The 26,635-nt window shown below is 33.0% G+C and overlaps 3 protein-coding genes and 1 pseudogene across 4 annotated transcripts; 1 reads left to right on the top strand and 3 right to left on the bottom strand.

The window, feature by feature from the left end:
• Positions 1-210: 210 nt before the first annotated feature.
• On the bottom strand, positions 211-2,320 carry LOC106427201 (2-(3-amino-3-carboxypropyl)histidine synthase subunit 1). Of its 2 annotated transcripts, none has more exons than XM_013867941.3 (2): positions 2,180-2,320; positions 211-2,009 (listed from the first exon to the last, which is right to left on the bottom strand). In XM_013867941.3, exon 2 carries the CDS (start codon positions 1,999-2,001, stop codon positions 649-651), a length of 1,353 nt encoding a protein of 450 aa, XP_013723395.2. In that variant the 5' UTR covers positions 2,002-2,009; positions 2,180-2,320; the 3' UTR covers positions 211-648. The 2 variants fall into 2 exon arrangements, with proteins under 2 accessions (XP_013723395.2, XP_013723394.2); XM_013867940.3 differs by having other exon boundaries at positions 2,129-2,250.
• A 5,332-nt stretch (positions 2,321-7,652) lies between these two features.
• On the bottom strand, positions 7,653-8,936 carry LOC106427207 (heat stress transcription factor B-2a). Its single transcript, XM_013867945.3, has 2 exons — positions 8,548-8,936; positions 7,653-8,455 (listed from the first exon to the last, which is right to left on the bottom strand). Exons 1-2 carry the CDS (start codon positions 8,791-8,793, stop codon positions 7,793-7,795), a joined length of 909 nt encoding a protein of 302 aa, XP_013723399.2. The 5' UTR covers positions 8,794-8,936; the 3' UTR covers positions 7,653-7,792.
• A 908-nt stretch (positions 8,937-9,844) lies between these two features.
• On the bottom strand, positions 9,845-14,707 carry LOC106427261 (annotated as a pseudogene).
• A 1,298-nt stretch (positions 14,708-16,005) lies between these two features.
• LOC111199005 lies at positions 16,006-19,963 on the top strand. Its single transcript, XM_022688411.2, is given in 3 exon segments — positions 16,006-16,009; positions 16,546-16,605; positions 16,608-19,963. Coding segments are annotated over 3 exon segments (144 nt in total). The 3' UTR covers positions 16,688-19,963.
• Positions 19,964-26,635: the final 6,672 nt, after the last annotated feature.

Genomic DNA, 26,635 nt, shown 5'->3' with positions numbered 1-26,635 from the left:
TAGACTTTGACAGATCTCTCAATGTATCAGAGAGAGGGGCTGTGATTGTTTTGCATAGTTAGGTAGAATTATTTGCCACATTCTAATTAATTAATAGTATTAACGAGCTTTTCACACCTAAATATAATTATTGTATATAACTAAAATACTATGGATTAGTTTCATGAAATATCATGTGTATACTTCCGACTAAATGTAATACATTACTAATAGTAACGAAATTTAACTTCATTGCATCAAAGATCAGATAATTTTCTTGTTTTACCCACAGATCCATGAGTGACTAGATAGGATCAAACCAAAGCATAAATAATAATTTCACAACCAAAAACAAAACCGGATAAAATTTGAAAAGCAAAGATCATCAGTTTTTACTACAGACAAGACGTATAGTTTCACTTCAGTCACCATTTTGTTGGCAATCCATAACCGAAAATTTGAAAAGACAAGATGTCAGTAAAGGAGTGTTGTAGCTTTCTCTTAATCCTCACCCCTTGTATGCTCTTCATGTTGTCAGTCTCATAAACAGCCAACAAGCTTGTTTCACTCACTAATAACAACTCATCCGTAGAATCTTGATGGCACAATGAACATCAACAGAGCCCATTTGCATTTTGACTTGTGTGCTGAGAATCTACTAACAGCACTCTAAACTACAGAAGAAGAAGGTAAAGGGTTTCTTCGAATGGGACGAGATGACTTCTTGAGATATGATGAGTTCCATTCACCACCTTCTTGTGCATAGTAATCCATCGGATAGTCTCCATCGAGCATCCCATCATCATCCTTCTTATCATCTCTACACGCACAGCTTGTTTCTTTATCCTCTTTGCAGCAGCCAGAGGAAGAAGACCCAACTCTGCTCAGAGAACCATTCTCCCACCAACCGGGGATAAACCCTAAAGCAATCTCAGCCTCGAAAGTTGTCAGAAGCGGCTTAAGAAAGGCCTCACCCCAATCAATAGAAAGCCTCGGACACGCTATCTGCACCCAAGCATCCACAGAGTCTTCAAACAAGGCCACTCTCGTGGGACTAAGCTCAGACATCAAAACAACGGTGCTATCAATCCCTTTCTCCTCCATCTTCTTCTCCAACCTCTCGAGAATCTTGGGGTTCCCTTGCCTTCCCAACGTCCCCAACACGATCCCCCAAGTCTTCGCATCCTTGGCCCGCGTAATCGCTCTCCTCCTGGTCTCCCTCATCCCCTTGTGATCATACTCCTCCAAAAACAGCTTCCCAAGATACGGATCGTACCTAAACGCCTTTATCTTGGGATTAGCTATCATAAACGCTTCCAGATGAAACCTCCCGTCAGCTACAAACACCAAGACAGCGTCTTTATGATCATCAAACCTCGAAACCTTAGGCGCTGTGCATCCAAGGACTTCCCCAGCCGACAGAGGCTTTGACTGAGGGATCAAAACACTGAAACCTTGCTTCTCCAAATCCGGTTTCACAGCTCTAATAGCCGAAGTAAATTGAATGGTCCCGGCGAGAATGATGCTCTTAACATGAGAAGCGAGATTAAGATGGATGGTGTTCAGCAAGCACTTGACATCAATCTGAATCTCAACAAAGACATAAAGACAAGGGATCTTGGTAGAGTCAATAGGGACAAGACAACTATGACCGTAGTGAATAAGCAAGTCGGCACCAAGAGCAGAGGCGGAGAAGTCATCGACACAGCAAGCTCCGTAAGTGACGTCGCCGAGGACGAAGCAGTGGGAGGCTCCAGCGAAGGAAGTGAAGATGTCGGAGAGAGTGAGAGCGTACATGAGAAGACCCTCCGGGAGCTGGATAGCGATGCGTTTGGCGTTTGTGGAACTGATGCGCCAGACGCATTTGTGGACCTCGAACTGGTAGATGGAAGGGAGAAGGGAGATCGCCGCGTTGAGGGATGCGTCGTTGAGGATCGACTCTGGGATTTGGTTCTTTATGAAGCGCTTTGGAGGCTGCTTCGCTTTGTTGCTTTTGGCGTTCGTTGGGTCGGAAAGCTCCATGCTTTACCCTGAAACAAAACAGACATTGAAAGTTGGATTCTTTTGCTGTCTAGGTCAAAAGGACTATACTATCAATCGGAAGAGGACAAGAGTTCAATCAGAGTATACTTAGAGATAGAACACAAACCAGAGGAAGAAACCAGATTGGTCTGAGAGGAAAGGAATCTAAGATGCTTACAGGGAATCGAGAGGAGAGACGGAAGAGAAGGAGGCGCAACTAACAGGTACAGACGAGTCACGGCAGGGTTTTTGTTTTAAGAGTGTTATGTTTTTATTAAACCAACCGGTTAATTTAAATCTCGTTGAACCGAAATTTGAATTCCTGAATCGGACCATCTCTCTTAAGTTTCAGATTCGGGTTTCGAGTGTAGTTTTGGATAAAATTTTAGATTTTCATAAATATAATTAAGGTATTTGAATAAAATTTTGGGTGTTTTTAGATCTTCGGGTCAGACTTTGGATACATACTCGTGTATTTTTCGGGTTTGGGGTGTTTCTTTCGGGTCTTCGGATAATTTTTTGATTTTCGGATATTTTAAATTTAAAATACTTGAACCGTGTCGAACCCGAAATATACCCAAAAATTATAGATATTTTGCGGATATATAAATTATAGACAAGAACCGGTCCAGAACCGACTCGAAGACCCGAATGCCTATGCATGTGTAGTAGTATCACGTTTTTTAAACTCTTAACTTTGTGAATTTGGTGGATCTAACAATTTTGTCCAAAGTCTATAATTATAATTTAATACAATGTTTTGCATTAATAGAATTACCTTACTGAATTATGAATTACAGATTTCTTGGTAGAGATACCAAAGTGGACCGTAACCCGTGGTTTTTGTCCAAGTAGCCTAGTAGTAGCAGGATATATACGGATATATAGATCGCAATCCACGGCGGGTCGGTCCAGACTAAAATCAAATCAAATCAGTAGCGGGTTTGGGTATTTGGATATGGATTGGTCCGTTTAACATTTTTAAAATTAAGAATTTTTATGTAATATAAAAATTATAAATAACTTGAAACACAAATGTTTTCTTAAATATTTTATTAGTATAAGTCTATAACAAAAGAAGAAACTGAGCCATTTAAAATTAAAAATGAAGAGGAAAATAGAACAAACAAGACAACTAAAAATTTTGCATTTCATATTTACATAATATAAATTAGGTTTTATGTTTCTTTAAAAAAACAAAGAAGCTAATTATTACATCAAATACAATGAATTGAATTTTATAATCAACTATCTCAACACTTTAACTTTCATTTGTTTTTTTTTTTTGTAAAACCGCCATTTGCTTTGTATTAGTTGATATAGTAGACTTTTGAATGATCTATGCATTTTGTATCTCAATTTATTATATATTTGTTATTCTAGACTATGTTAATTCTTGGACATAAGTGTAGGGTAATTAGTAAAAATGAACATATTATAAGTAAATAATTTAAATGATAAGAGTAATGTGAAATATATTTGTTTATGCTCTCTCATTTTTCCACGATTCTTTTATCGTTGCTTTTTAAGAATTAACGCTTTTCAATCTAATGCATATCATTTAGTGAAAAAAAACTCTATGATTTAACTTTATAAGGTATATTCATTCTAAAATGACATTTATAGCATAAATATTATATAGCATATTTGATATATTATGAATGGAGACTTGCGTGTTGGCCGGCAAAACATCTTAACTACGCGGGACGGGCTTAGACATATATATACAAACCGCAATCCTCAGCGGATCAATCCACGCAGTCCATAAAAAATTGAACCCGCTATATATTGGCCTACTTGAATGTGGATCGACCCGTTTGACGTCTCTGCTTCTTGGACACAATTTTTATTATCCTCTTCTTTGTTTTTATTGCTATACTACACAAAACATTCCAATTCCTCAGGACACAAAGCAAATGTTTTTTTTTTTCATTTTTTGTTGAATATCTTCTGCCACATAAACAAATATACACTTTCTTATCCAACAAGTTTTACATGGATTTAATATCTTTCTCATCAACATTGTGTATTACATTAACCACATTGTGGTAGTCAGGGCAGAGGTAGCAAAAGAGAAGTGAGGTCAGCTGACCCCACTATTTTTTAAATATATTTATTTTTGTTTAGGAAAAAGATTATTAACCCCATTAAAATATAAAATTTGACCCCACAAAAAATATAATCCTACTAAAATAAATACAAAACATTACAAATTAAAGTTATAATTTATAGTTTTTAATGGTTTATAAATTATTTGAAAAGTAAAAATTTGATTCTAGTATAAAAAATTTCTGACTCCGCCATTAGTGGTAGTCTAGTGGTCTCCACTAAAAGAAGAGTTGCTATGTTGGTCCAGACCAGAGATTAACTCCCCTCTGGTGAGAGATTATTAATCATGCATGTGGCTAATGGCGGATTTACATGAGAAAATCGTCAGCTCTCTGGAATCGCATCAGCGGAGGTGTTATTTGCGGCTAGTCAAGTCCCGTATGGTGTCTAGATACCCGGGTCATAAAAAATAATACATTGTGTAGTACTGTAAAAGTGTATTCACAATGTGTATATGTGTATTAAAAGAATAGTGATTCACTTTCTCATAACCAGATACCTCATGTTAATCAGAAAAAAAAAACATGATGTATTACAGTATACACTTGGTTGCCTGGTTGAATCTTTTTGTATTCATTGTGTACGGTAGCAAACTAAAAATAGTGATATGTACTAACAAAATATAGTACAAATAAGAGACATTTATCAATATGTGCACCCATAATGTGTGTATATATATTAAACAAAATGAACGTACGTTCACCCATCTTTAGTTGCCATTCATGAGAGGTTTTTCATGTTTTGCTCGGAAATTAAAGGTATCCAAAGTGGGTACGTAAGTTTGTAGCTATAAATGGTTCTTATGGGAAAAGTTTGAATAGATGCTCACAAGTTCGAGTCTTGTTGTATAGTTGTTAGGCAAAAGAGCCAAATCTATAGCTTTCTTTCTTAGCAATAAAATGCATTTATAAAGTAGTATCTTAAAATTCATAAGAATCTCATACCATCATAGCATGATTGAATTAAATGAAATAAATCATTACACATGAAGAGAATAAACATGCATTGAGACTTGAGAGGTTGTTTAGCAGTTATAGAAACACGAGATCGATTACTGTTTTAAGAAAATGGTTTATAGTGAACAAGTGTGCTTCACATCGACGGGGAAATCCAAATCTCTATAATATTATTTGAGAAGTCAGTTTTTTATGTGTCGCGCTCACGTTAACTTTCACGATGGTTGATTACACTGATACCCTTAATGAATTTAAAATATTACATTTAAATACTATTACTCATTTTTTTAGTTTCCTTTTTAAAATTTTCCAAATAACATATATAATAAAAAGGAGATATTTATAAAGTTTAAAAAGTAAACTTTAAAACGAAAATAAATGTATATATAATATGATTTCATTAAAAAGGAAAGTTCAGAAATCGAAATATTCCATTTAAAAAAAGATTTATAAATAACACAAAATATACTTTTGAAGTAATAAAATAGTTTCTTTATATCTATATTTTCTTATATGAAATTCATATATTTGTATATAATGTGAATACCAAAGAAAATCAAATACTTACGTAATATTTTAAAATAGCATAACACTATATACTTTAACGAGAGATATATATTATATTTTATCATTATTAAAATTATATGTTTTATTAATATATAATTTGCTTTAAAATTTTATGTTTGTAGAACTTAATATATATATGATCAAGATACCAAAGCAAATCTGAATTCTCATTTTAAGATTATTTAAAATAAATCTCAATTTACCATTCAATAAATCTAAGGCATAAAATTATTTAGAATTTATAAATATTTTAATTATTATAAATATCTCTATAATATTATTTGAGAAGTCAGTTTCTTATGTGTCGTGCTCACATTAACTCTCAAGATGGTTGATTACACTGATACCCTTAATGAATTTAAAATATTACATTTAAATACTATTACTGATTTTTTTAGATTCCTTTTTTAAAATTTTCCAGATAACATATATTATAAAATAGAAAATATTTATAAAGTTTTAAAAGTAAATTTAAAAAAGAAAATATATGTATATATAATATTAATTCATTAAAAAGGAAAGTTCAGAAAATAGTAATATTCCATTTAAAAAAATATTTATAAATAACACAAAATATACTTTTGAAGTAATAAAATAGTTTCTTTATATCTATATTTTCTTATATGAAATACATATATTTGTATATAATGTGAATACCAAAGAAAATCAAATACTTACATAATATTTTAAAATAGCATAACATTATATACTTTAACAAGAGATATATATTATATTTTATCATTATTAAAATTATATGTTTTCTTAATATATAATTTGCTTTAAAATTTTATGTTTGTAGAACTTAGTATATGATCAAGATACCAAAGCAAATATGAATTCTCATTTTAAGATTATTTAAAATAAATCTCAATTTACCAATCAATAAATCTAAGGCATAACATTATTTAGAATTTATAAAATACTTTAATTATTGTAAATATTGATATGTGTTCATGAACTTCCAAAAATGTATGAGTTACTTATGTATGTACTTATATATATGCATGAGATTTTAAAGTATTATCGTTATATTAATTTATGTAATTTGAAATCTGATACTTTAGTTTATTTCTTATTTTATTCTAAACACAATATATCTTAAGGTATACATAATTTTCCTAAAATATATTTACATATTTAAGATAACAACCAGCCTAAATGCAAATAAGAAAATTAATGAAAATTTTAATATATTTAGAATAAAACATTTAATAGTTGATTTCAGAAAAATAGATACAATCAAATATACCCAAATGATAACTAAATCGACTGTAAAAAACAACTAGATATATCATATCTAAAATAATACTAATTAAATAAAAAAATATAATATTATTAGTATAAATTATGCACACAATTTATAAATTAATTTAAAATCAAAAATAAATAGCAATCAATTATTATAATATATTTACTTTATGAATATTTATATCCGTGCATGAGCACGGGAAAATCACCTAGTGTTTAGATGATTATAACGTCTCATTTTGATTTAAGATCCTTTGCGGGTGGGTAATTGTAAATCCAAAGAAAGAATAGTATGAATAAACGAACTTGTACGTAACGTTTTCTGTCTAAGTCAGCACACATTCAATCAAGAGAAACAGCCGAAAACGATTAGATTTAGCTAATATTCATGCAACCAATTGGGATCTATTGTATTAAAATAGTCAAAACCACATGTAATTTGTGATGATCTATTCGTTACATAATAATCGTCATCCACAGTAAACTACAATTTAAGTTGTACTACTAAATAGTAAATACTAATTATTGATTATAGAGAATCTACTAGTGATATTTGAAGAAACGTTGTCCACGTTGTATGATCCGCGCCCACCAAACAGGAGATTCCGGAAGCTTCACCACAACTTCCAGTTTCGCTATTAATGCTAATTGATCTGTTCTCTACGTCTCCTTCAGCTAGACAATTATTATAATTTTATATCCCCAAAAGAGAAAAGAAATGAAAAAAAAGTCAAAAAGGCAAAGTCTAGAAAAATCTAAAGAAGAAAAAAATGAAAAAAAGAGCGTTTTTTATTATGACAACATGTTAGAGAAGAAGTCAAGATTGATGAAACTTCTTGAAACAGACGAGACACGTGCCTATTGTTTGAAAGCTGTGATCCTGTACTTCGCGCACACACAATCTGAGCCGTTCAATTACAGACTCTCTGATTGGTCCTATTATAGTGTCTCAGCCACGGCGTCTCCTCCTTCTCCCCTCCTCCGCCGGATCTCTCTCCCACCGCCTTCACCTGAACACCTTCGCTTCTCGTCCGTTTCAGCCCTATCGAAACACCGAAAAGCCTATGACTCGCTTCTTCCTCAACCTCCGTCTCACCTGAAAACCGCTTCGCCGGAAAAAACTCCACCGGCTTCATCCTTTCGTGACTGCTACTAGGTCCCGGAGAACAGTTCTGATCAGGAGGAGATCCGGAGAAGTTGGACATGAGGCTGAAGATGTTATCGCAGAGGGATTTCATCTGAGTAAGCTCACGGTTAAGCTGGATGTTCTGACTCCGAAGCTTCTCGTTCTCTTCTAACAGCTCAACAGACAAACCACCACCGTTTCCGGTTTGACAATACCACGACGGAGACACCGCCTGATCTTCCGCAGAACTCGACGGAGACACGACCGTTTTCGTCGTCTGAACTCTCTGAGCCGCCGCCGCCGCAGCAACCACTTCAGGCGGCGGAGTAACAACAGCTGCTTGAGGCGTTAACTTTCGACGTTGGATCTCTTTGAGAAGACGTTTCTCTCCTCTCCTGAAGAAATCATTCGAAAACTCCCACCGATCAGGGACTACTTTCTTGAAACCCTGCAAGAATAAAAAAACAAATAAAGACCAGAACTGTAAGAACGTAGCAAAAGTGGTCTGAAACGAGACAGAAGAGTTAAGTAATAACGTACGTAAGTGTTGAGCTGACGGACAAAGCTGGAGAAGTTGTTGTGTTTAAAGTGTTTAGGAAGCAAGTCTCTAGCGAAGTCAGTCGGGTTCCAGACGACGAAGGAGGAACCGTCTTCGTTCCATGAGATGACGTCGTCGATGGAAGGATCTTCAACGAGGTTAAAGGTCTTGATGAGAAACGGCGTCGGAACAGATCTCTGAGACTCATTTGTTGTTACCATCATCGGCTCACCGTTATCGCTCACCATGAGTTAAGATTGGTAGTAAAAACGAAAGACAAGAACGTCCCCTGAGAGTCACGAAAGAGAATAGTGATAATGAGGGAGGAATGATGTGTGTGTTTAAAAGAAAAAGAAGTCATAAGAAGATCGAGAAGCTGCTTCAGGAAACTTCCTCTGCATGTTTATTCCCCCCCGCCCTATATGATGTGTCCACCAAGTGGTGGGACCCCACCGGTTACTTTATCTTATTCTTTTATTTTTATTTTGGGGAAAATAAATGAATTATATGGAGATGTCTGCCTGATGTGTCAATCGTTATCGGGACTCATCAGGATTATGTTTCCGTGGTGTATATAGACTAATAACAAGGGAAGAGCGAACAATTTTATTCAAAACTAGACATGTTAAAATGTGTTACAAAATTCTAACACTAATAAAAGTAAATATTAAAATTCGGACGTGATATTTGCTTAGAACCGGTCATGTACACTGTTCACCTAAATCTAACAGATATGAAAACGAGTAGACGCAAACTCATACATAACCTACATCGCTGAAGGCAGTTCATGAAATATTGGAGAAAGTTAAATCTGATTTAAGAAACCATTGAAGAAAAAACCTAACAAGAAAACCGTAGTTTAAGCGAGTAGACACATCAGGGCTCTAAAAGAAGCACGCATGATACTTGTTTAATGGAGAAGAAGTCTGCATTGAACAATCAGCATTCATGCTCTTGGTTCATTTTAGGGTGCTAGTATCTTTCTCAACCTTTACTAAGGAAACTAAAGAACCGTGACACAAATTAGAAACAGGCACATGACTACTATCCTCGGACTAGGCGAGAGAGCTCAAATCGGGTTGTGATTATTGTTCTAGACCGGTAGGACACAGGAAGCACGATGAAGTGTTCTAGCACACTTTGAGAAAACCGCATCACATTAGATTGTGAACCAAGCCCAAAAGATTTCTTTCACCCGATGAAAACAGAGAAAGGCAGCATTTGTACGTATGAACCATAAAAACCACACTCTTAAAATTCAAAAACACGTTATACGCAGCTAAGCGTAGATCCGAACCCTATGAAAAGCAAAACCTTAAAAACTTATGTACATTGGCATTAATATATAAACAACAATAAACTTTGAAGAGAGATCTTTGGAAGAGAGAAAGAAAAGAAATACACATAGCAAATAACCGAAACCAGCCTCCCATCTACAACTCCACACCATCATTTCTACTTACTTATAAAAGATCCCTTCACATTTTCTACCATATCGTACCTGCAACCTTTTTTGTTTACTTTATAATATATATTGCTTATTAAATATTATTATCATTAGATAATAAGATGGTGGGAGATGCTAATAATCTAAGTGGCCAACCAAATACTTCAAAAATTGCATTTTCTTTTATATCATCATAACGTAGAAAAAAAACCATAATCCCTTTTTTGCTCTCTAGACTCCACCATCGTACTCTCCTCTTGATTTATATTCCTACCTCTCTCCCCCTGCGTTACAAAAACACCCAAGTCTCATTTGTCTGTAATGCTATAAACTCGGTTCGGGGTCTTATCGAGTGTATGTAACCCAGTCTGTCTTGATATTAGTTATATATACATACCTCGGCTAGTAGCAAAAGGGTGTGTTGGATTTTTTTTTGCTTTAAGAGTTTCCGGCGCTGGACAATGAAGGATTCGATGCAGACTTGGCGTCCTTTGCCTCTGATCCTTCCCCAACAACAGGTTCTTCCTTGTTCCTACAGCTTAGAGTTCCCGGGTTCATCTTCCTGACCTCCTCTTTCGTGTATATGAAGATTTTACGAACCATGCAACAAAACTCCCTGTATAATTTGATCACGGTCTTAGTGTCAAAAAGAAATACCAACACAGACGTATGAATAGAAGATGGAAAAAAATGTAAAATCTTACTGCCAAGGATCGTCTCCAACAAGCATCATATCATTCTCATCATCTGTGTAAACTATCAGCCAATCTTTCTTAGGAGCCATCAACTCTCCGTTGAACTCAAACAGCCTATCCAATTCAGTAACCAACTCCTCATAGTTCTGGAACTTTGAGAGATCCACTGACCGGCCAAGTGCAATGCCCTGCTTCTGAACCTTTTCAAAATAAAACCAATGTGTTGTGTGTGTTAGTAAGAAAATTGCTTCAATGATCCCTACAAGCTCATACAATTTGTGTTGAAAAATAGCGGAAAAAAAAACTCACCTTCGTGCAGCTCCTACATGAGTTTGTTTTGGTTTGAACGTCCTTCGGATGGGGTTTATTAACCGGGAATGGTCGTCCTTGCTCACGATGATCATTTGTCGATTTTGACCCTTTTGACTGGTCAGAAAGATCCTGAACCTTTGGTGATGCTATCTGCGTAGGCCCCGTACAGTCATTCAAATTGTTTCTCTGAGACAAAGTTGTATCTGTCCCATTCACGTTGTTTACCAGAGGAATGCCAAAAAGCCTGCAGTTCCCGTCTCTTGGCTTTGCTGCCTCCTCTTGTACGACCGCAGGACGTTTTGTTACATGCTCTCTAGCCTGAGCATGAACCGCTTCTTCAAAATAATTTAGAGCACGTGGACGTATTGGCCAGTTGCCAGCAGCATTCTCAGTCGCCACTGCACGAGGCAAAGCATATTCGCCGTAATTGGGATTGCCTATCCCTTGAAAAGAGGAATCAGATGCGGCAGGGACCTTAGGAGATTCATGTAACTTCAGGGAAAGGCCAGAGTGCATCATCTGCCACTGGTTAGCAAGATATTCAAACTTGCCATCCTGGTCGCTGAGGATTTTCCTTGCAGCCACAGAAGGTGATGATGATAAACGGTCATAAAAAGGTATCTGATGACCGTGAGGTGGTTCTATGTTTGTCCCAAAGCCAGAAAGCAAATCCGTGCAAGTAGGTCCATGCCTGCCTGAGGATATCCAGTTCTCATATCTCCTAGAAGCTGAAACCACATCAACCTTGTCATCATCAGCTGAGGATTGCCACACAACAGAATTCTCAGGAGCATCGCACTCTCCACTCTCAACATGTTTCGTTCTCAAGGTCGGGTATTCTTGACCTTGCAAGACCCTTGATAGTCCACTTGCCGGTAAAGGGTCCATGTTCGCCTTAGATGAGCCTGTTTCGTGGAAAATGAATTAAACCTTCTTTTAATGAATGTAATTTAGTTTTCACAAAATAATTAATCAGACGCAATGCAATGTAGACTTTACCTTCTCTTATGCGCATGGAAGAGTCCAGAGTTGAAGGAGCGAGATTAGATCTAGGCCTCTTAGGCCTAGGCATTGGTACAGGGCTCAAAGCAGGAGGAGAAAGAGCTGGCTCTATCTTCCACGGGGATACTCTATCAGGGCGAGGAATACTAGTGGTCTCATCCCACCGTACCTGAAACAAATTGAATATTTAGCATTCATCGGAATAACAATAGTTTTGATCTTCTCAAGGAAAAAGAACACATACCTTGAGGGATCTCCATTTTGATTTTGCCCACCTCGTGGGGTCAGAGTCTTCAATCCCAACGATTGTGCCAGTAAACCTAATATAAATCAATAAAATATGTGAGCTTCGTCTTTGAAAACAGGGATACATTGAAACAAAATAAAATGACTGAACAAGCAGAAAACATTTTACCTCTGCTCGGGAGCCTCTTCGCCTTCAAATCTCATTTTAAATCTCATGCCTATGGAGTAGTTATTCTTCACGGACTCCATATACTGATCAAACGGAACAATAAACTCAGAAGGACTAGTCCTGTCACAAAGAAAAACACATGGAAATTTAGTAAAATAACCACTCGCGACATCAGACAAACAGCAAAAGGCTGCCACGTCAGGTTAGCTAAAAAACGAACCTCGGTTTATAGTAGACTGTAAACATGGTTCCAGTTGAAATAGCGTGCCAGGCAGTGGCCAATACTCCGAGATGCATGCTGTGGCTTGATATAACAGAGGATGGCACATTTCCTTGCTGCCGCATTGCACGCCTTACACCCACACGTAATTCTCCATTCTCGCCCCTACAGAAGAATAAGACAAAAATAAACAAATAGATACAACTCAAGAATATCATGAAACAAAAAAAAAACAACAAACCTAAGAAATATAAAAGCATCGCCTGCGACCAGCCTCTTGGAGCTAACAAACACGCTCCATCCACTCTGAAGCAAATGCCTTCGTGGTTGACCTGGCATAACATCATCACAAACATAAGCATCCATGGGACACAAAATAAATTAAGGTAGTAATAATACGACTCAAACAAAATTCAATACCTCGGAAAATATGTCGAAAACGCCACTCGCTTGCATGCAGATCTTTTGCAACTAACTCCTGAGTAGGAGGTTGACGTGACATGTCCTGGGAGAAGCCACAAAAGAAAAGGGGGAATTAAAGATCGTCTTAGAACATAATGCAATAATAATAATAATGGTTCAATATGTAAAGGAAGCACCAACCAGAGGTGGGAGACATTCATCGGCATGCCGCCTGAGTACAGAAAATCCACCATGTGTACTTGTGTCCGATGCAGTCAAGGTTTTGCAGAAGGAGTGCACTTGGAACCTTGGGGGCGGAGGAGGAGGCGACTCTTTCTCAATTGCATTCTCGTCTTGCTGTTACGAAAACAAAAAGATAAGCTTCTTGAATAATATGATCAACCTGTTATACTCTGCTCTAACAAAAATAGAATATAGAAATTACAACTTACAACAGGCTCCGGAAGAAGAGTAATCTGCGCATAAACTTCGTCGGTGTCTGCCTCTGCCTGCAAAATCAGACAAAAAAGCTACAGTTAGCCGACAATTCAAGACTCTCTAAACCCAAACTTTTTTTTCCAAATGAAAGTGAGAGAAGGCTACCTTTAAATCAACATTAATGACACGACAAAGGATCTTCGAAGGAAGATCATAGAGAGGCATCTGCTGTTCTGCAGCTTGATTTGTCGATGCTTCCACCTACTCATCAAGAAAACGACAAAAAAATTAAACAAAAAAAAAAATCACAAGCAAATCGGAGGGAAGAAATCTCACCTGCTCGATATGCCCCTGAGGGAAGTAGAAAACTCGGTCATCTTGTCGAGGGACTGTAACGAGAGGACCAGCACAAGCGTGCCACAGCTCACGGTAGAGAGCAGCGTCCGGGTCGACTAAAGAAGAAGAAAAGGTAGATCAGCTCAGTTTGTAACCAAAGCAAAGCTAAAGAAAAGTCAGGCTTACCAACGCGCTCAGCAGCCACAGATCGGTTAGACTGAGTTTTCAGGGACTCGCCGGCGGCGCCCGTGGGGCCACTGTAACCAAGGGAGGAGAAGTTTTCTCCTCCTCCACGATTTCCTTTCATAGAAACATCCGAACTCGCCATGCTTCTGAAACCACCTCAAAGCTCAGATCTGTTTCATCAGGTGACGAAGAAGCCTCTCAGCAGACGAAAATCTCCAAATATACCACCACTTCTCGCTCTGTTTCTTCGTTTCTAAATCTGTCGAAAACACAATCACCACGCTCTTTTACATTTCCAGATACAGCGATAAACCCTAGACTCAAACGAGTTTAAACCACCAATTTCACCTCTAATTTCGCTTGATTCAGAGATACGGCAACTCCGTCTACTCTCTTCCTCGTCTTCGTCTTCCTCTTACACACTTATCGGAGTCACAGACGATTGTAACAAGCCTTCCTTTTTTTTCTCTTTTCTTCTCTCTCTCTGCTCTGCTCTTTCTTCCTCTTTTCCTATCTTTCTTTCTTTTCTGGGTCTGAGGCGACCAAAGGCTTAACCAGACAAAGTTTCAACCACGGTGAACTTCTAACCATACGCATAACCGGTATTTACCGGTTACCTTTCCCTCTTTCGCACCGGCTATTTCCGGGGGACCAGCCTCTGCGACCTCACAAACCCATTGATAGATAGATACACAAGTGACCCAATTATTTTCTTTCCTCCTTTTTAAACATTTTTAATACACACACCTTTTTCTAACTTAACTTTAAATTTCATTTGTAAAATAAATTGACTTACTTTTAGTCATCTTTTTGACAAAAAAAAAAAAAAGAAGGTATTAAACCACCGGCTGAAATTTGGGGAGAGGAAATTAAAAGTGATTATCAATGTGTTTATTATGGTTTTCTGAGAAACAAAAGAATTAATGTCTAGATGGTCGTAGTAATTTCGATTAGGAAGCTATGAAGGATGCTTTTTACTTTTTTTTTAGATGTCACTAACGGCGTCAACACGTCGTGAGCACACGTCTGCTTTTTTATTGGTTTTGAAAAGATAACGGTGTTTGTGGAAAGAGAGCGTCAATGGGAAAGGTGTTGTGTTTTTATCGGGTAGTGGCTTTGTCGTGCTGTGAACAGGCAGGTCTGTGTGGACGTAGAGAGTATTGAATAGCTACGTGGCGCCATAAAATTTTGCGCATTTTAGCACTCTTTTGATTTTCTCTGTGTCATTTTCCAACCTCTTTCGGCTATCCTGCGCTTTCACGAATTTTCGTCTCGTGAATCTCTTGTACTTAAATTACCATGTTTTTCTTTTTATGGAAAAACAAAGACGTTTCATAATTGTATTAAAAAAAAGACGATTGCTATGTCACAAATTACGTCTAGTATAATTCATTCATGATTCATCCATATTATGTGTATGCATGTTTAATTTTGTCCGTAATCCATCAGAAAAGTCCATCATAATTTGATTTTTGAACATGGGAGATATTTTACTAATAGTTATATTGTTTAACTTGTTTATGAAGGTTTTTTTTTGTAACTAAAAAGTAAAAAACGAACGCTCAGGCGTATATACATATTTGTTTATAAAGTTAGTTCTAATCGTATGTGATGTTCCGATATACTATACTGTTTCTCTTTTCATGGGATACGTTTTTATGCTCCTTGATCGAAATATGTCACCGCCGTAAAATGCACCAATAGATACAAATAATTGTCTACATTCTAGTAATATGTTATGGACTTATGATTAACGAGACAAGTCACGCAACTATAAACCATAATCTTTCGCCTCTAACACCACGTAAACCATGAATAAGTCAAGATATTGGAATTGACAAAAGAAACACATACTCCTATATAAATATATAATTGACGACTGAAAATAAATAAAAATATATAGGATAAAGAAGTTATTAAAACAATGTTTTAAGGAAGGGTTACACACAAAAAAAAAGAAAAAAAAAGAAGGGTTACACACAAGAATGCAAGATCATGTCGAGAAAGATGGGTATAAATCGAATATCTAGATCGGGAGTTTTAAAGCTACTTGTGTTATGATTTATTTCGTTCAAATAATTAATTATCCAATTTAATTCAATCTATAGCTATGAAACATTCCAAAAAATTTATATTTTTTAACCAAACATTAGATCCGTACAAATTAAAAGATAAAAAAATTCAAAAATATTATAAAATAGTAATATACTATTTGTTATGAAAATAAAAAAATTAAAAATTTAATACCTAGATAATTAGTGAATAAATAAAATATGTAAACATATATAAAATATAATAATTATATAATCATATAATTCATTAAAATCATATTCTAAAAATATTAGTATTTATAATTAACTTTGTTTTTTTATAAATGTTATATATATACATATGTATATATATTTTATATATACATACATATGTATATATATATTTGGTTTGTTTCGTAAAATTAGAATATTCAAAATTTTCAGTCCAACTTAAAATAGATAATGAATTAAATTAATATTTACAGATATTTTATAGAGTCTTGGTCTTATGGGATAGGAGACCATATGATAAACCAGAAATTGGGAGGAGAAAATTCACGTGTTGGCAACGCACTTGGTAGAGAAGTGGGACCCACAAGTACTGTGCAGCATTTGTGTGTGGTCTTAAAGCAACCATAGTAGGAATCTTTGTCCGTTAAAAAGAAAAACTCTTTTCTTTTCTTTTCTTTAGTTTATGTAGTACTTTGTTAATCCGTATCTTAAACTATGTGGAGTCTTTAAGCGTATGTCTATCAACATATAAATAAATATTTATTTGGTGTCCTGAAAGCCTTCGAATTTTATACCTTGTCAATTTTATAATCAAACACAAAAAGTAGACACAGCTTTTGCAAAGCATGTGTTCAGCTTGTTGATAATTTGTAAAACAGTTAATTTGTATCATAATTAATCCTACATTATTTATTATCTTGCTAATTATCCAGATGAACAATCAACCTTGTTCAATTTTTTTAAAAATATATATATATATACATAGTTTCTGTATTTTACAGAACATTTTGGACCATTGTTCGGACATATACATAGTGATGCACCTATAATTGAAACTAATAGTACACTAATAAATACAGAGTTTGGCAAACTAACATAGACTAAATGGTACAATATCAGATTTGTTTAAAAGATACTCCCTCTCTTTCTTAAAGATCTATTTTTTAGAAGAAAAAAAATATTTTAAAAAGATACATTTTTTACATTTTCAATACCTTAATTAATGTTGTACTTTCAAAAATACAATTGTGTTTAATAAAATCTCATTGCTTAAAAGTTATTGGAAATATTTAATTAAGAAAAACAATGTATTGGAAAATACAATTTTAAATGTTTCTTAAGTGTGAAAAATCTATAACATAAATCTTTTAGGAACATAAGGAATAAAATATAAAAAACAATGTATAAAAACCTACATTGGAAACGTCAAGCGAAGTCTCTGTTGTCAGTGAAGAATATAGGCATTGATGAGTTCATCAGGTATTAGAAGGAAAGTCTCGACATCCGGAAAAACGCGGTGAATCTCACTTTCTCGTGGTTCATGTCAACGGTTGAGAACGATATTCAAGTTTTGGAAAATTAAGATCTGAATTAACGGAATGTATCAGATTAGTTTTGGAAAATTAAGATCAAAATTAACAGAATGTATCGGATTAGTTGGTCGAACGAAGCTAGTTAGAAAATTTGTGATTTGAGTTGTTTTGTTCGAGTCGTGTCTATAATCCAAACTCTTTTCCGTTTTGGGACGATTAATATAAATATATATTTTTTTAAATGTATAAAAACTCGATGTTTTTTTACAACAAACGACTATTCTATTACTAAGTCTGAGGTGATTTGAGTAACCAGACCGGAATAGTATAACCAATAAAACAAAAAAGATCTATGAAAAGAACGGGCATTCCTAACCAGCGAATCAGTAATTTTATTTTGCGTTCTTGGGAAGTAGTTGATTTTGAAGTCAAAAAAATACATTTGGAAAATTTAAATGACCTCTAGTTCAATCGAGAAGTTTGACTAGAAGCTTGCGGGATACAAAGATAATTCAGGCTCTGAATAGTGACTGCGGGTTGAGCGGTACGGAACAAACGGTTTAACTGCAGTGCGGTTCTAACAGTTATAAAAATGTATAGATATAAAGTATATATAGAGATTTTTGTTAGTGTTAACTGCGGGGTGGGGCGGGAAGCGGGTTACCATTCCAAACCTGAATTTTGTTATAGTTGATCCGAACGGATATAACAACTATCGAGATGTGTGTAGTTAATTAGTATTTAGTACATACTCACACACGTGAATGTTCCCTTTCTTGTCAATTACTGATACTAATAGCTAAAGTAAATCTGTATGGCCAAACAACTTTTTTTTATTTTTGTTTCTATATTCTTGATGACGGATGCTGCGAATTGGAAAAATAGGGTTGATGGAAAACGAGGAAAATGTGCTCTATTTTTCGTGCTGGCTTTCTAGTTAAGAAATCTTGTTTGGTATCAATAAATATTTTATACGGTATTCGAAATATTAAGACATGGCTTGAGTATTTTCCTATGCTGTGTTAAGAGTAGGAGAGTTATCATATGATATTACACTGTAGAACCCCATTAGCAAAAAGAAAAGGAATCATTCTTTAGCACTGCTAATGTGTCATCACCAACCCATGACAAGATGTTTTGGGGTTACCTTTGTACAGTTAATTAAAAATTAGAGTGGGCGTTAATTACATAGTAAAAGGGAGGGAGCATATAATATTCTAATGCTGGACTGTGTTTTGTTTTACATTTTAAAAATAATGTGAAGTGATCACACGTGGGGCCTACACGTGTCGTCAGATTAAGGAGCATTAATTCAAGAAATGGGTCATATATCTTCATGCTTCCATTCTTCTAATCTTTTCCCATTTTTGAACCCTAACCTACAGACCAACCCCTACTTCCCTGCTTAATAATTAATACTCCAATTAGTTTATTGAAATTATTGTTACTTTTTAAAAACCATTCATTAAAACGAGAACGTATTAAAATTTGAACGAAAAATAAATAAAACACTGCCCGTTATATGAGTATTTTCGCATAATTTTTAGTATAACTAAACTTCAATAAGGAAACACTAAAATTAGAGTAGAATTTACAAACTCAGGTTCTTTGGTTTTTAATTCAAGACATAAAAAATAAATCTGGTCTTTCATCTTTATCGCAACATGCCATGTCATATCGCACTTTCTCATATCGAACCAGTGAAACACACGCGCTGACGGGCGGACTCGAAGCGAAGTTATTCAATCCAATTTATTGCGAATGAGGTCTGATTGGCTTCTCAGATCTGATTGGTGGACTCGAGACATTCTATTAAAAAGGATTTTTAATTGGAGTCGTTTTTACCTTGGGAGAGGGTAACGCTGGAGTGACTTGTCGGTTATTCAGGAAACTAATGAACATAGGCCACGTTGGTTAGCAGTCTCCTTTCCAACGCACGTGGGTCTCGCAGGTAAAAGCCAGAATGAATTACTCGTGTTTTTCTTTTTCTTTTTATTTTATTTTAAAGTTTGTTCCTATCGAGTTTGGTTACGTCTAGTCACGCACGTTGCGTGCTGTCGTTTTGGTGAAGAAACGGGCTAGGCTTAACTACAAATTATGACGTCTTATTTAGTAGTAGTACTAGTATTATCTCCAGTGCATTGCACGGGAAAGAAGTTTGATGTTATATCTTGCAACAATCCCTTATAAACCCAAACTGTAAATTATTGATCGTATTTTCAAAACAAAATAAATCATTACACATGCAAACAAATTGAGAGAAGGCATATCTCTTGCACAGAGCAAATTAAAATACCAATCTTTTTGTTTTTTTTTTCCTTCGTCTATCTGCTGTTGTTTTCTTTGGTCAATTCGTTTGTATCATTTTCAATGAAAATAAAAATATAAACATGCAAATAAAAATAGGAAGACTAACCTCATCAGATTAGGTCTTGCTCTTGAAAGTAGACATGAATCTTTATCGTTTCCCCTACCATCCGAGTTTCTTTATCACATTTGTTACCTTCTGGTTCTCAACAAATTTTTCTCTGTTTTTTTCTTGTGGTGCTTCTAAAGTTAGAAGTCTTGTGCATGTGCTCCCATAGGAGTCTCTCTAACTCTCGTTCCCTGAATAATCAACCACAAGCACAATATATAAAACATATATATTTCAGCGATAATAGATTTAGTCCATTTTGAAATGTTACCGACATATTTTGATCGCGTCACTTTTTCATTTTGCAATATGTAGCTTCTGCTAATATCTAAAAGAGGAAAAAGGTTATAAGAAGATTAGGAGAAAAAGATTTGTGAATAAAAAATCAACATAAAGAAAATTATCCTTTGAGCATAAAGAGTTTGGGCATTTTAAGTCTCACTAACCTCACTTTAACCTTCATCGGCCAATTTTGTTGTGCGCTTGTCTATCCGTCGCCCATAGCAAGAGACTATGTTGATCTCAGAAATGTAGATACGAACATTAGAAAGTTTCGATCTATTTAGTTAGAAACTGAAATGTCATCACATTTTCGGAGAGAGTCATTGGAGCCTCTGCAGAAAAACTTAGGAATTTACGTGCAATAAGAGATGAAGTTGAATTTATGGCACTGTAACAGTTTCAGATATAATGAGATCATGGGAGTAGTTGTGAGAAATATTAAGGAGATTTTATATAAAAAATAAATAAAAATAATACATAGAAATCAGTTAAGAAAGACGAAACTGTTTATTTTTTTTTTTTGACATTTGTAATTTTTTATAAAATTGTTAAACATATTCCATGTGTCAAAATTTTGTTGGTCTTGTGACTTGTGCTTTAGTATATAAGGGATTTGTTTGTTTTATAATATGTTTAAATGTTTAATACACCTAATTATGTTTTATTGACATAATTGTTTTTTGTTAATGACTTTTAAATTTTTCTCCCAGAAAAAGTGAGAATCATAAAGCTGGAAGAAACACACAACAGAAACTTTTAAACGGTCCAGCTATATAAAGCACCGTACCTACCTGCATCTATAGTAACATGTATTATCGTCTGCAACCATTTGCAATTAGTTACATTGCTATTTAAAAAATATTGTTTTCTTTAATGTCAGGTAAACAAAGCATTGTGTTATGTTTCTGTATATTTATCTAGATGTAAATTACCGCACACTTATGTAACATATAAAAATAGAGTTATGCTAGATACATAAGAGAAATATCTTCTAATAGCACAAAATACTATCTTGAAAATAACACAGACAAAATAGAAAAATGACAAATTCAGTTAAGACCAGAAAAAAAAATAATATATATATATATATCCTATAAGTTTAGATTTTAGGGATGGGGTTTAGGATCTAGAATTTAAAATTTATGATATAAATTTAAAATAATAATTATTAAAATATTTAGAAAAATACTTTAGGATAGACTCAAACAAGTTTTATCACAAAAATAGCACACTAAGTTAAAAATGACCAAAATATGTTTCACTAAAATGTAAATTATATTTATATCCATAAGATTAACTAATATAAATTCAAATCTTGCTGTCAAAAAAAAATAAAGAAATAAATTCAAATCTTAGATTTAAAGGAGAGAGTTTGGTGAGGTGGGTTTAAGAAGTTATTTAAAATAATGATAATCAAGATTTATAATTAAAAAAACTTAAAATAGTTTTTTTAAATCAATTTTTTTTTAAAAAAAAATGAAAACTCAAAAAATATTTTGAATTGAAAAGTTTTTTTCTAGAAATATTTATTTTATTATTTATCTTATTTATAGAGTAAATGTATAGATGTCTTTTACATTTTTAGTGAAATCTCTTTTAGTCATTTGTGCTTTTTGTTGAAAAAAATTATGTTCTTTTAAGAGATTTATCCAATTTTTTATTAATCTATTATTCATTAAATGTGTTTAGCTTTATTTTTTAATATAACATATTTTAGTTGTTTTTTCTCCTGTGTGCTATTTTGATCATAAAACTTTTGTTTAGGTAATTTATATATCGTACGAATACCGTTCACATGAATTTTACCTAACTACAATAGAAACACAGAAATTTCCATGTAAAGACAAACAAAACCCATTAATACATACGCATAATTATAGCCACCCATGTACGTCAAAAGGACTTATCATCATGGGATCAATTAAAATATAGATTCAACATTATCTTCTCATGTTAAAGTAATTGCATGTCTCCACCATAGAAGATAACTTCCCTCTATCAAGTCAATTAGAGATAACATATTTGATTATCTCTAAGTAAAATCAATCTACGTTTTGATTAATTATATAGCCATATAGCAAGTGTCGAGGCAGCATAGGCGTTTATGCTGAACATTTAAGACCGTCTAAGCCCCAACAGATAATATATACATTTTTCAACGACTTTTATGGTTTAAAATTATACCAGGCAGTTGTCTATGGATTCACGGTAGAAATAACAATAATGAATCTGGACCACGGATGGAGCGGTATTGGACCGGAGTTTTCCAAACTCGTAAATTAGCAGACCTCACGAAATCGTTTGTCGTGGAACTGGACATTTTTGGGATGGGCATGTGGATTAGAAGGACTCGCGTCTCTTTTTTCATCATTTCTGTTTACCTGGAAAAAAAATGAGAGAAAGAGAGTGAAAAGAAGGTGATTCGTGTGGCTTTTCTTAAGAAAACAAAAAGAGCTCCTCCGATAACAATTTGAGCTTAGGCGCTGTTTTGATTTGGTGTTTTCTTTTTATTTAATTTCATTGATCGCTTGATTTTGTGTTTGTTTTATTAATTTTTGGATTCATCAAACTAAAGCATTGGTTATGAATTTATGAGTTATAAGCTAATGAAAAACATCTTTTACAATTATCTTTACTTAATATGTTAATATGTTTGGAGTGTGACAAAAATAATTACAACTATTGTTTTTAAATAAGAAATAAGCAAATCAATAACTGATAAATAATGTCCATGTTCCGCGAGCCGATCTGCAAAGGCTTGTACATATAACGGGGCAGGTTTGGGCAGCTATTCCGAAGACAGCGGCCTGCAGGGACCTGGCCCGTCGTGACCCGCTTGAAGACAATCCTGCTACGCTCTGGGACATGACGGAATAGGACAACCTGTTTGTCATCTCTAATTTACGTATATAAATATATGAAAATTACATAATGCTATAAATTTAGAATAATAATTAGAACATTAAAAATATATTTTTAGCTCCAAATACTGAAAATTTAAAATCTCAGTACTGTATTTTTAGAAGAATGTGATTCAGTGATAATTTAGTAATATTAATCAAAATCACTAGAAATATTTATTTTACATGATCTTGATGAAACAATTAACAAACTCATGAACTGCAAATCATAAGATCTATTTTTGAACACTTTATAATCATTATATTATCAATCACCTCGTTTAATTTTGATGCAAATTAATTATCAGTTGCGAAATTTTTATAAAATTGATGCAAAATAAATGATGAGTATTTACTATTTAGTAATAACAAATGTCAATAGAATTATATATGTAGTTATCATATTAACTTTTCCAACACATATTATTCATCTTCTTCAACCTCTTCTTATTTTTCTCATTATAATTTCACTTTTTATCACATTTTAACATGCATTGTTAATGTCATCATAATTTTCTTACATAATTGTTTTCCAAAAAAAATCTCTCTCTCTAAATATCAAGCCAAACCATACCATCAATAAACCAAAACCCGCCTTATAATCCTTTTCAACCATCACATTACCTTATTTACTATATATGGTCTCTTTAAGTAAAATTCAAAACATTTTATGATTGCAATGTTCTCACATGTTTGGTTGAATATAATTCATCCAATCTTCATAGCTTATATATTGAATATTTTCCAGTGTACATTGCAATAATCATGCATTTATATTGATACGTAATTATCATTAATTTTATTTTTTTTAATGAAAAGCATAACATTTTTTTATTGTAAATTTATCTTTGTTTTCCAAAATTTTCTAGTTTTCTCTTACAACTGATTTATACGCTCTTACTAATAATTTTAAAATTCTGATAAAATGATTTTGGAAGCCATAATAATAGAATTTAACTTTTCAGAAAACTATATATATGATTTATAATTTTTTCCAAAACTTTATAATGATTTATAAAGCATGTATAAATTATATAAGACATTAATAGTTATCGTATACTTATATGAATATAATTCTTTGTGTAAAATATTAAATTATTATAGTGATTTTTATATAAAAATTTCGTTCATTATATTATGTAATTTATAACTATAAAGAATTAATCAAAAATTATTACTCTTTCTATTATTCCAACAATTAGTTACAATAAATCATTACTTGTAAAAGTATTTAGATTATTTGGCAACTGATATTAATTATTTCTAGTTTTATTTTTATTTTTATGTAGTTAAAAATAAATAAAATTAAAAACCATCGACCAAAAATATTATAATAATCTTCTTAACATTTCACCAATGATCGACATGTATGCAAAAGTTACTTAAGTAACTTCTAGTTCAATATTTAATTTCTATTTTTATTTTACAAATGGTTTATAAACTCTTATAAATAAATTAAATTTACAATAAAATGATTTTGTAAACCATGATAAATAAGGTTATAAAGGTTTTAAATCTTTATAAATGATTTATAGATCATATATAACATTATAAAACATTAATAATTATTATAATACTTTATCTATAAAAAAGAATATAATTATATTTTTTCATCGAATATAATTCTCTATATAAGAATATAAAACTATTTATGTCAATTTCCATAAATTATTTTCTATTCATTATCTTATAAAAAATAAAAATAATCAATTGAACATTATTGCTTTTTCTATAATTTTGACATTTATTGTTTGTAATATTATTTTGGTTGTTAAGTGATATTAACTGGTTGTAGACTTATTTTTTTATTTTAGATCTAATTAAAATTCAAAAGTCAACAACCAATTAAATAATAAAAAATTTCAGGACTTTACTAATGATTGACATGTAAGTAAAATAATTTAATTGACTGAAACAGAGTACTCACTCCGTTCCTTAATGATAGACTTTAAAAAAAAAAATTGTTTCAAAAAGATGTATTTTTTGTGTTTTCTATGAAAAAATTGTAAATTTCGAGAAAATTAATTGACTTTATTGAATTACTATTGGTTAAAAGTTATTGAAAATTTAAAATTACAGAAAATGATACATTTATTATGGTAGTTTAATGTGTTTATTAATATGTGTGAAAATACTAAAAAATTTATCTTTGTGGAACAGAGGGAGTAGGATACTATCTCGAGAATTTATCTGTAAAGCTTGAATCATTTTCAAAATTAGTGTACTTTCTAATTAGAAAATGATAATATGATGTTTTTATTAGATACTCTTTAATCTTTTATTTTTGTTTCAAATGACCAGCCTCTATCATTTTGCCGACTTGTAAAGTGTCGAGCCTCCTGTCCTTGTGGTTAGGTTCATCTAATTAATAATTATGAATAATTTCATAATAATTATATTTGATCGGGTCAAATTATGAACAAAATACGACAAAAATAAATTTATTAATTCTGTAACGAATACGGATTCTCCCACACCGACAATGCTTCAATGTTGTCGGCTTATACTATTTAAAATCGCCGCTAGAAAATTGAACTCGAGTTAGAAATCAAAAACTATCTACAGATCTTACATAAATTTTGGAATGTAAAAGAAAAAACAGTTGGTTTTAAAGTTTATCAGGAATATTTATTTTGGTTAGACAGAGTAGTTAATCTTTTTCATAATATAACTGTTTGCTAATAGAATCTAGAAAACTTTTCTTTCTTAATGAAAAAAAAAGAAGAAGATATGCCATTTCTGACTAAACATCACTTTAAGAAAACAAATACTTGTAATCGTTTTCTTTGACTGCAACGGAAGCTAATTATTATTTTATGCTATCAATTAACTTAGTGGTTGTTAAAATGGAATGCACCAGTTTATTGAGCCAACTTGGGTCTATGGGTTTCATAAACAATAATAATTAGTTGGATCTAATGACGATGACTCCCTCTAATATGATTTTTAGTCGTGCTTGGTTAAGCTGTTTTCTTTAGTCACTGCTTCCTTCCTTCCAACACAATCATTCAAATTATTTTGTTGTGGAAAGTTTAATCAACTTGGAGAAGTGTAACAATAGTATAAAGCACCATTTAACAATAATTTATGTGTGAAGTATTGATTTCCTACATCAGCCATTATGTTTTCAGTGATTTTTGAACTGAACTCGCATCCAAACTTATTACTTATCTATGTTAGTATGTTCAAAAATGTAATGCATGATTGGTTATATATATAAATAAAACAATAGTTTTGTCTTCAGATATTTATAAATTATAAATTAAAATTAAAACTATAACTAAAAAGGATTGTTAAAAATAAATAAATTAAAATTATAACTTTTAAGATATTAAAATTTATATTAAAATGATTACAACTCAAGAATCTCAAGATCATCCTTACTTTAAAGTTTCATCCATAGCAAGTGTCATCCATAGTTTATCGCTTCTCTCCATGGTGAAAAATAATTAATCTAATTAGCCA

The sequence above is a fragment of the Brassica napus genome, chromosome A6, assembly GCF_020379485.1.
Source record: "Brassica napus cultivar Da-Ae chromosome A6, Da-Ae, whole genome shotgun sequence".
Taxonomy (NCBI): domain Eukaryota; kingdom Viridiplantae; phylum Streptophyta; class Magnoliopsida; order Brassicales; family Brassicaceae; genus Brassica; species Brassica napus.
The sequence above is the reverse complement of the archived record's forward strand: the minus strand, read 5'-3'. Positions and strand labels throughout refer to the sequence as shown.

Excerpts from the sequence above, each read along its gene's own strand:
- LOC106427207 (XM_013867945.3), bottom strand. The coding sequence starts at position 8,793 with ATGGTGAGCGATAACGGTGAGCCGATGATGGTAACAACAAATGAGTCT. Across the intron at positions 8,456-8,547 it reads TCCGTCAGCTCAACACTTAC|GGTTTCAAGAAAGTAGTCCC; the intron begins GTACGTTATTAC and ends TTATTCTTGCAG.
- LOC106427201 (XM_013867941.3), bottom strand. The coding sequence starts at position 2,001 with ATGGAGCTTTCCGACCCAACGAACGCCAAAAGCAACAAAGCGAAGCAG.